The sequence below is a fragment of the Brassica napus genome, chromosome C7 (assembly GCF_020379485.1).
Source record: "Brassica napus cultivar Da-Ae chromosome C7, Da-Ae, whole genome shotgun sequence".
Classification (NCBI taxonomy): domain Eukaryota; kingdom Viridiplantae; phylum Streptophyta; class Magnoliopsida; order Brassicales; family Brassicaceae; genus Brassica; species Brassica napus.
The window spans coordinates 41124615-41135896 of NC_063450.1; the positions used below are offsets into that span (position 1 = coordinate 41124615).

The window sequence follows — 11282 nt, forward strand, 5'->3', positions numbered from 1 at the left end:
AGCTAATATTTGAGAAAATGTTAAATACAAAACACGTTTTCAAAACATAAATAAGTGATTTAAACAAAAAACAACATAAATAAGTGATGGACACAAATAGAAATACAGATAAGTGTTAAGTTGTCAGATTTCTCTAAAGAATTTATCAAATATTATAACTGTATGTACTAAACATAAATATCATAATGAAATATGCATGTGATGAAATAAAATTATCAACAACTATAAGAGAAAGACATATTAAAGAATACCTAACTATATACACGCCCCACAAATAAAGGCAATGATATTTAATTGTTAAAACAAGTAAAAACAAAAGCTCCTGTAGCACGTCCATTAACCATCACTAACCTCACTCTTCTTATAAATAAGACAATTCTCCTCGTCGATGTTATATGAGAAATTACAAGAAAAAAAATAAGATGGCGTCTCGAGAGAAAACCGAGCCAGTTTCATCTAAATCGAGTTGTAACATACATGTAATATTTCGGTTCGCAGATTGGATAGATATAGTTCTGATGGTACTTGGTACGGTGGGAGCCATTGGAGATGGCATGTCCACGAATGTGGCGTTAGTGTTCGCAAGCAAGATCATGAATAGCTTGGGCTACGGTCAACACAATCCTCATACTTTCAAGGACGAGGTTCAGAAGGTTAGTCATCTTTCAATTCATAAAAAAATCCACCGTGTGCAAGTTTGATTTCCTTGGTGGACTTGTGACAAGAGATCTGCTCACAAATAAATATAGTTGGGCGCTTGGGAAACCAAAAGACAAATGGTCGGTTGATTTTGTTACTAGATCAATTTTTTTTTTGTATTTATTATATGAAAAAAATTCTTAAATTTGACATCGTGTATAGATCACAAAATGAAAAATGAACTCTTCTCATCGTTTTTATGGATCCAAATAATCTTGTTAATATATAAGAAATTTTTAATCGCTAAAGTGATATGCAGTTCAAGTGATTCTACTCGATGTCAAAATGATCCAACATATGTATCCTTGTGTGATCAGATTTTCTTAAAACATCTGATCACGAGATTAATGAGTTTGTTGTAAACAGTGCAGCTTATACTTTGTATACTTGGGACTGGCTATCCTGGGAGTGGCATTTATGGGTAATATCAAGATAGTTTCTCTATAAATAAGTTTTTTTTGTCGACAGTTCTCTACAAATAAGTTCTCAAAGAAAATATGTTAAAATGTATTATTTGGGTGCAGAGGGCTATTGTTGGAGCAAAACAAGCGAGAGACAAGTTGAGAAGATTCGTCGAACATATCTTAAAGCTGTTCTCCGACAAGAAGTTTCTTTCTTTGAATCAGAAGATGCTTCCATTTCTGAAATTATTCACACCATTTCCACTGACACTTCTCTCATCCAACAACTTCTTAGTGAAAAGGTATCAAATTCTGACAAAGTATTTCTTAGATGGTTAATCAGCTTTGTTCTAAGTATATAAATTCAGACGTTTAAGATTTAAAACATAAAAGAAAAATATTCTAAAATACTGTAAAAGATAAGTCTTAGTTCAAAATATACCGCTCATTTAGTATTAATTAATAAAACACCACAAAATTACGTTTAGGAAGAGTTTTTGAAAATTTAGGAAGAACATCCATTTTAAAGCTTTCAGAGATTAAACGCCACCGGCCAACGTAATATTTGTTCTTCTCTTAATCCCAGGGTTGATCCAACGAAAATACCCGGTTTAGAAAGAGTTAATAAACATGTAAAACTACAATTTATGTTGAAATAATTAATTTATGTGTTGTATATGTAAAATATTAATTATATCAATGTATAGTAAAGGTAATTCCACTAAGAGAAATATAATAAAAAATATAAGCTTTTCGTTTTATCTTATCTTTATTTTATTATATTTATTGTCTTTTTCAAAATTTTCTTATCGAAATCGCAAAAGCCTAGAAACTTGCATGCCTTTTCTTGGTTACACAACTTGTCAATATTTTAACCCATCCGGCAAATTTACTTGACCTAACTTAAAAATAAATGCTGACATCGTCAATAAGTTACATCATCATGCAAAGTGTATAGTAACTGTAGTGACATTACTTTTGTATATATATATATATATTAAAAAAGTTGTTTAAACATTTTTCTTTCTTATTTTTAAATACTATATATTTCATGTTGAAGAAAGTTATAATTCTGCTGTTATAATCTCAGGTGCCCATATTCTTGATGCACACATCAGTTTTCATTACAGGCCTCGTGTTTGCGGCATACTTCTCATGGAGATTAACCCTAGTAGCCCTCCCATCACTTCTTCTTCTTCTAATCCCAGGGTTGATCTATGGCAAATACCTTGTTTATTTATCTAACAAATCCTACAATGAATACGCCAAAGCAAACTCAATCGTGGAACAAGCTCTAAGCTCCATCAAGACCATTCTTTCATTCACGGCTGAGACTCAAATCATCAAGAGCTACTCAGAGATCTTGGAAAGACACAAGAAGCTTGGGCTAAAGCAAGGGTTGGCCAAAGGTTTAGCCGTGGGAAGCACAGGGATCTCTTTCACCATATGGGCTTTTCTTGCGTGGTACGGAAGCAGGTTGGTGATGCACAAACAAGAAACCGGTGGACGCATTTACGCAGCTGGGATCTCTTTCATTTTGAGTGGCCTGTAAGTAAGTGAATAATTGCATATTCTCATATCGCAAGAGAGTTATCTCTCCGTTCTAAATAATTATCACTGAAAAAAGTCAAACCGTAAGTGCTTTGTCGATTCTAGAGTGACTTAGATCTCAATGCACCAGTAAAAAAAACACATTTCGTTTACTATCTTTTAGGATTAGAAACACACCTATTAGTAAATAAGGAAAATTTTCTGAAGGATAAAAAGATTGTAAATTATTAGTTTACACAATCAATATACAAACCTTAGAATAGGTATTTGACTCGAGTGTTTCTAAAGTGTTCTTGTCTTTCTTTCTTTTTTTTTTAATTCGCGTTTATTCACAACATGTTTGTTGAATGAATAAATGATGTAGTTCTCTAGGGACGGCACTTACTGAGATCAGATATTTCTCTGAGGCTTCAGTTGCAGCAGCTAGAATATGTTCAAGGATTGATAGAGTTCCAGAGATAGATGGTGAAGATACGACTAAAGGGTTCATACCAAATGCAAAGATCGAGGGAAGAGTAGAGTTTGAGCATGTAACCTTTACATATCCTTCTCGTCCAAAATCTATTATTCTCAGGGACTTCACTCTCAGAGCAGATGCTGGAAGAACCGTAGCTCTTATGGGAGCTAGTGGATGTGGTAAGTCGACAGTGATCGCATTGCTGCAACGGTTCTATGATCCAACAGAAGGGTTTGTGAGGATCGATGGGTTTGACATAAAGACTCTTCAGTTAAAATGGATGAGAGAACAAATTGGTGTTGTGAGTCAAGACCATGCTTTGTTTGGGACCTCCATCAAGGAAAATATTATGTTTGGGAAAGATAATGCATCGATGGATGAAGTCATTTCAGCTGCCAAGGCTGCAAATGCTGATGACTTTATTACACAACTTCCAGATGGTTATGAGACACAGGTGTGTTTTATAGTTATTTGCTTCACATGATTATAGACTTGTGTATTTTATTTTAACAATGACATGAAAACAGATAGGTGATCGTGGGGCACTTTTATCTGGAGGTCAAAAGCAACGGATTGCAATTGCACGTGCGATCATTAGAAATCCAGTGATTTTACTTTTAGATGAAGCAACAAGTGCACTAGATGCAGAATCTGAAACATTGATTCAAGTTTCACTTGATCAAGTAGCAGCTGGAAGAACCACACTGGTACGTGAAACCACTCTCAAAGTCCATATGTGCTGTGAACAAACGCGAATCAAACTTAAAAAAATAGAATGTGAACGCTCCATATGTGTTTTGAACAAAAGCGAATAAAACTTGAAACATAGAATGTGAACTCTATTACATCAAATATCCGTTGTAGAGTATGCATATTGATTGTGAGAATGAAAAATTAATAACCCTTTACTTTCTTATGGCCTAATGAATGTGTCATTTTACTAATACATCGAGATTTAATTCACTTTGAATACAAGGTGATACAGTAACAACCTTAATACAAGTTTCAGTAGACTACATGTCATGGTCTATATAATATGCCTTTTCTTTTGTAACGAAATCCATCTATTGTGAAAATAGGTGGTGGCCCATAAGCTTTCAACAGTTAGAGGAGCGGATCTCATTGCTGTGCTAGAAAACGGTTCCGTTAAAGAAATGGGTTCTCATGAAGATTTGATGACCAAGAACAACCATTATGCAAAACTCATAAACATTCAAAGACAATTCAGCAGCCAAGAACATCGACAAGATCTTCAAGATGGTGTCAAAACTCCTGAGGGGAGACAATACTGGTCCGCCAGGAACAGTTTCAGTAGGCTAAGCATTAGGTCTACACCTGATCTCATTGCTTCCCCTATCCCCTTCGAGAGCATTCACGCAGCAGAACCTGATGATAACCTCCCTTCCACTTCTTTCACTAGACTTCTTCCTTTGGTCTCCCCTGAGTGGAAGTCTTCTCTCTTCGGCTGCATCTCAGCTGCAACATTTGGTGCAATCCAACCGATTTACGCCTTAAACATAGGCGGTATGATCTCTGCTTTTTTCGCCACAAGCTCAAAGCAAATGCAGGACAGGATCCGGATTTATTCCTTAATCTTTATCTCCCTCACCTTTATCTCCATGACCCTTAATCTCATTCAGCATTACAGCTTTGCCAAGATGGGTGAAAGGCTAATGCAAAGACTTCGTTTGAGGATGCTTGAAAAGATTTTCACCTTTGAACCGGCCTGGTTTGATGTGGAAGAGAATTCTAGCGGTGAGCTTTGTTCTAGGCTTAGTAATGAAGCATCCACTGTGAAGTCTATAGTATCAGACAGAATCTCCTTGCTTGTCCAGACCATTTCAGGTGTCCTAATCGCCATGGTTATTGGTCTACTAGTTGCATGGAAACTCGCGTTGGTCATGATAGCTGTCCAGCCTCTCTCCGTCCTTTGCTTCTACACAAAGAAAGTGTTGCTCACCAGCATTTCCCGTAACTACGCCTATGCGCAAAACCGTAGCTCAAACATTGCATCAGAAGCTGTTTACAACCACAAGATTGTTACATCTTTAGGGTCAACGAAAAAGATTATAGAGATATTTGATAAGGCTCAAGATGAGGCTAGAAGAAAGGGTAAGAAGGCAGCATGGCTCGCAGGGTTTGGGATGGGATCGGCGCAGTGCCTAACCTTCATGACATGGGCGTTAGACTTTTGGTATGGAGGAGTGTTGGTTCAAAAGGGAGAGATCTCTGCCGGGGATGTGTTCAAGACGTTCTTTGTTTTGGTTAGCACCGGTAAGGTTATTGCGGAAGCAGGAAGCATGACTTCTGACCTTGCCAAGGGCTCAGCCGTCATATCTTCCGTCTTCAAAATACTTGACCGTCCTTCAGCTCAAGTAAGATACTAACAACCCATTAACATTTCGTTATTTTCTATACATAGAGTTTTCTTGTTATTTATTCCGTATATATACAAGATATGAATATAGCCTAATAACAACATAATAATGTTGTGATCTCTGCTAATTAAAAATTGAATAAAGCAAAACCCAATCGATATACAAATATTCGTTTTAAAACTTGTTTATTGATTGTGTAAATGAATGATTACAATTATGAACATATAATTACAGATTTTTGATTTCATATAAATACAGATCTCCCTTTCGCTGTCAAAAAGTTTTCATTTTGCTGAAGCCGGGTTTATTTTTAATTACTAAAGTTGGTTTTTTAAAACCTCAAAAGAATAACCGGTAAATAAATGTATCTTTTTATTATTGCAAGAAATTAAAATCACTCATAAAATCAACACGTAATAATTTCATACACTTCGTTGAAGATAATTTCTCAGAATTATTCTAAATATATGATGCAATAAACTAGTTTTATTTTGTCATGGATACGTGAAGGACAATACAAACCATGGAGCAAAGATTGAGGCAATAACCGGGAGAATAGAGCTAAAGAAGGTTGATTTCTCTTATCCAAACCGGCCTAGTATTCCAGTGCTCCAACAGTTTTCCTTAGACATCAAGCCTGGGACAAGCATTGGTTTGGTCGGTACATCAGGGTGCGGGAAATCAACAGTGATCGCTTTGATCCAGCGCTTCTATGACGTGGAAAAGGGATGTGTGAAAATAGACGGTGTAGATCTGAGAGAAATAGATATAAAATGGTACAGGAAACATACTGCACTAGTGAGCCAAGAGCCAGTTGTTTATTCAGGAAGTATCCGAGAGAATATTTTGCTTGGACGGCCCGAAGCGGCTGAGGATGAGGTTATGGAGGCTGCTAAAGCCGCCAATGCACATGATTTCATCTCGTAAGTATAACTCTTCCTTTTAGTACTAAAACACAAGTCATAGAAATGAGTAGACAAGTATTACATCCACATTTCTTGTTTCTTACTAGTTTAGGGTTAGGGTTTTTCATGAAGTGTACACTTTATCCAAAACCAACATCAGTTCTGATTTCTGAACATAGGCCTATGTTCCCAAAACTTTTAAGAATTTATAAGCATAAATTCTAAAATTATTGTTAATTTTTTTTTGTTAAAGCTCTCATTAAACTGTATGTATATTCCCAAAATTTCAGAACCAGCTGTACAATTTTTTTTTTAATTTAAATTTTATTCAACCCTAAAAACTAGAATTCAGATCCGGTTACAAGCACGATTTGAACAAAATTTCACAAATCAATGTATTACTTTTCTAGCTGTCCAAAACTTATGGACTTATGAATATGTGAATGTAATTGTTGAAAGACCTAAATAAACCATCTTCAGTTATATTGTTAGTGATTTTTTTGCTTTTGTTTTTCTTGTTATAAAGGGCAATGGAGGAAGGATATGAAACGGAGTGTGGAGAAAGAGGAGTGCAACTATCAGGTGGTCAAAAACAGAGGCTAGCTATCGCTAGAGCCTTTCTCAGAAACCCTGTGATACTTCTACTTGACGAGGTTACGAGTTCCTTAGACTCTGACTCAGAGCAGGCTGTTCAGGAGGCTCTAGCTCGGATCATGGCTAGCCGGAAGATGACAACTGTAGTTGTGGCTCACCGCCTCAACACCCTGAAGAAATTGGACCGCATTGCAGTAATTGCAGATGGAACCGTAGTGGAGACAGGTAGCTACGACCGCTTGAAGAACATGGGAGGCCAGTTCTCTAGACTTCTTCATGCTCATGATCTCAAATCTTGAAGAACTTTCTACAGAAGAAAGTCAAGGACTTTCTACAGAAGAAAGTCAAGGGTCGACTGAATAAGAACAGTATCGACTAAATAAAGTTATGTTGTAGTATTTAATATGAAATTAAATACTAAATGTATCATAATATATCCAATAACTTATACAGTAAAGATCACTGTATAACCTCTAAATATATAACAAAAAGTCTTTTGATCAAGAATTTTTTAGTATTTTTACACCGAACATTTGGATTTCAAATTCCAGAATATATATGTGATCCAAATGTTCAAATTTCAGAATATATATGTGATTTATCATTAATCATACGTATTAGTGCAGAATTTTTTTTACAAAAATGTGGGGTAGATAGAACCGTCATAAATCTTCATCAAAATAAATTTGTCTGTTATAGATTAGCCTTTAAATAAATTTTAATTTTGAAATAGAATAAATCAGTATTTCTCTTAAAAAAATATATCTATAGATAATTCACTCTTAAAAAGTTTTATCCCATGTTCAAAATTCGCTAGGTGTTATCTGTACGTTTGGGTTGGGCCTAGCGCATAATGTAAAAATGGAAGATTAATCGGGGATTAATCGGGAATTAATCGGGGATTAATTTTGAGTTTAGTTTTGATTTTTAAAAACATCTATATATATAAAAAAAATGTTTGTTTCTCTCACATGACGCCACGTCATAAAATTGCTGATTGTGAGTGTGACACATGTCCTCTTTGCCTTAAACTCATCGTTTCATTAACTTTTGATGTGGGCTGCTGCGTTTCATAATTGTTTACAGTTTAGTGGGATTTTTGTTCACACCGTGATATTTTCCAAATACGGAGAGATAGCCACTATAATGAAAACATATGTAAAGACTGAAACTTTGGAAACGAGAAGGAAAAGAAGGAGCGTACCGTGAGTTTATGGATGCTACTGACTTCGCCTTGGTTGGAGGCGATATCAACGGTAACGGTTCATTTCACCGCCACCTCCGGTAACTCAATAACATTCAAGAGTTTAAAATTATTGGCGATGAGTTTTGCAGAGTATGAAGAGGTAGAGGGACGAGGATGATGAGCAATAACACTGAAGAGGTTAAAAAAGAAAATCAAGCCAATTAATAAAAAAATACCACAGTTTAAGCGGTGACAAGTAAATCATATCGGTTTCTCAGTTCCGCTATGACTCGATCAAGAGAGAAATATATTTTTTTTTTGTCTAAAGAAATATAGATATTATCAAAGCAAAGATTGCTCCGAAAGAATCATAAGAAGATAAGGGAAGCAGTCAAATGTTTTTATTTCATTTTTAATTAGTTATTGAGAATTAACATGAATGGAAGTGGCATACACGCGCAGAGACATGAGTGTTGGTGAGATATGAGATACATATTTTAAACTTAAAAGGAAAATAGACAGGAAGCAATGCGTTCAATTTTCATTGGGTCTTTTCTTTTGAGCCTTTTGTTTCAAAGAAAAACGACATAACATAACCGAATTTACTTCGGTTTAGTTTAGATTCGATTCAGCTTAAATGCATGCATGATTTTAAGCTACACAAGTTTCATTCAATAAATAAATCAACAAAAAAATTTATTGTAAGAAATTGGGTTAATTGAAATTCATAAGACAGAAAACAATAAATAATTAAAAATAATTTTATAATTTTATAATTATCTAGCTACTTATATTTATATAATATTTATATATCAAAATAACATAAATATATGATTATAATATTTAAATAAAAAATTCGGGCGTAGCCCGGGCCGACTCTAGTTTATATATAAGCAGGTGTTTGTGTAACAAGTAATATGAATTGGCGTAGTCTAGTGGTAAGTATCGGGTTAATTCTCAAACATGTCATAAGTTCGAAGCGCATGCCCCTCAATTTTGCTTATTTTCAAGATTTTTTAGTGAAGGGCATTTTTGTAATTAACTCTTCGTCTTCTTCACTAAAACAATTAAGGCTTCTGCAAATATTTTCTGCGGCCGCCATGGATTTTCTTCACATTTTCATCTGTTCTTGTGCTTTTTTTCTCACGATTTACACTCTAAACTTGTAGACTATTCATAAATATATCGATTTCGAGCTTCAAAAAGACAAAAAAACGAAGATTTTTTTCAAAATTCCGCCTACTTCTCTGATTTGGTCCAAATCGAAACGCTTGGGCTCCGCCGAACGTTTAATCGCCGTGGCTGCGTTTTAGAACATGGATTTTATCATGTGTGCTCTGTGTAATAAGAAAAAGCTTAGGTTGGTTAGTGTAGGGGTAAATTTGCTATTTTGAAGAAACAGCTCAGGCAAAAAGTTGATTTTTCATCCATGCAAATAGAGATGTCAAACAGGTTTATCCATCCCGTACCGCGGCGGGCTAGTCGTCGATTGAGTTACAGCGGGCCTGTCCCGCGCGGACTGCTGTCTTCAAACCCGTACCGTATAATATATAGGCTTTCGCGGACCGTCCCGCGGGACGTTCTTTATCAAACCGCCAGATATAGCTTCTTTCATGAATGTTCAAGTAGAAGAGTTGTGTAAGAGAGTTGAAGAGAGCTCATTAAGCTTCACTAAAGCCTTATCAAAATCAATGCCACAAAGCTCCGTTTGTGCTTGCGTTCTTGAGTTAAAAGCTTTCTTTTGTTATCAACATAAGTTTTTGTTGAGTTTAAATCTGATTGAGCTGTTGTCTTTGTAATAATTTGGCTCAAGTGTTGTATGTCTTCATCAAACTATCTTTCTTTTTAAATTATTTGGATTGCAAAAAAATTTGTGAATCACTTTGCAAAATTATACAAGTGACGTGATATACAACTAACTTTTCTCCTAAACAACACCATTGTAACCAAATTTAATTTAAGAAAAACACCACTTCACAGTACTGAAAACAAAACCAATCAACTTAAACAAGAAATATCACATTGTAGTAAAGCAATTCATAGTTGTGTGTAATAAAAAGAGAAAACCAAATCAAAACACCACCAGAGCTCGATTCATCATCGCCGGAGCTGGAGTCGTCATCGCCGGAGCTCGAATCATCATCATCGGAGCTCAAATCATCATCGCCGGAACTCCTTATGTTTTCTGGGGGAAAAGTCACAATAATCGCTTTCTTCTCACTTTTCTTATCGTTTTTTCAGGTAAAAAAAGAAATGAAAAAAAAATGCGGGTCCATGTAATCCCGCATGACCTGTTTCGGCTCATCCCGCAAAAGACCCAGTCCCGTAAAGACCCGTCCCGTGAGGCCCGTAAATTTACGGGTCTAGAAAACCTCGTCCCAATACCGTACTGCGACAGTCTTTTACGGGCCATGCTCGCGGTCCATATCCATGACTGTCATCTCTGCTTGCAAACATTGATGTTATCTGTAGGGGATATGCCTGGAACTTTTATCCGAGATCCGGATTCGATCCGTGATCCGATCCGATCCGGATCCGATCCGAAAATCCGGATATCCGGAGAGGCCGAATCCGGATCCGGATAGTAAAATGTTGGATCCGTCAAAGCCGAATCCGGATCCGGATATCTTTATTTTTTAGTTCGGATATCCGGATCCGTAAATTTTATTAATAACTATTTCAAAAATAGTAATATCTATTTATAAAAACTAATTTTATTTAATATATTTTCATTTTATATAAATTTTATGTAAATTTTGTACTATTATACATATAAATAATTAAAAACATTATATATTTTTATTTTTAAATTATTTTTAATATTTTATATATATTAATATTATTTTTTATTTATTTTAAGGATCCAAATCCGGATCCGGATATCCGCCGGATATTATAATTTTTAGAAGGATATCCGACATCCGGATATCCGCGACCCCCGAATCCGGATAAGGATAGTAAAATTATGGATCCGCTGGATAAGGATCCGGATCCGGATATCTTAAAATTGCCCGGATACCCGATCCGTCCCAGGCCTAGTAGGGGATGCAATTTCTCTTAGAAAAAACTATTTTTTTCCAAATATCAAAACACCGTCGTATTGAAAACAGA

At 35.6% G+C, this 11282-nt stretch overlaps 1 protein-coding gene across 1 annotated transcript; it reads left to right on the forward strand.

Moving 5' to 3' along the window:
- On the forward strand, positions 1 to 7330 carry LOC106409557 (putative ABC transporter B family member 8). Its single transcript, XM_048762177.1, has 9 exons — positions 1 to 653; positions 1066 to 1120; positions 1224 to 1402; positions 2191 to 2648; positions 3016 to 3562; positions 3636 to 3815; positions 4188 to 5483; positions 5997 to 6409; positions 6918 to 7330. Exons 1-9 carry the CDS (start codon positions 396 to 398, stop codon positions 7282 to 7284), a joined length of 3753 nt encoding a protein of 1250 aa, XP_048618134.1. The 5' UTR covers positions 1 to 395; the 3' UTR covers positions 7285 to 7330.
- The last annotated feature ends 3952 nt before the right edge of the window (positions 7331 to 11282 follow it).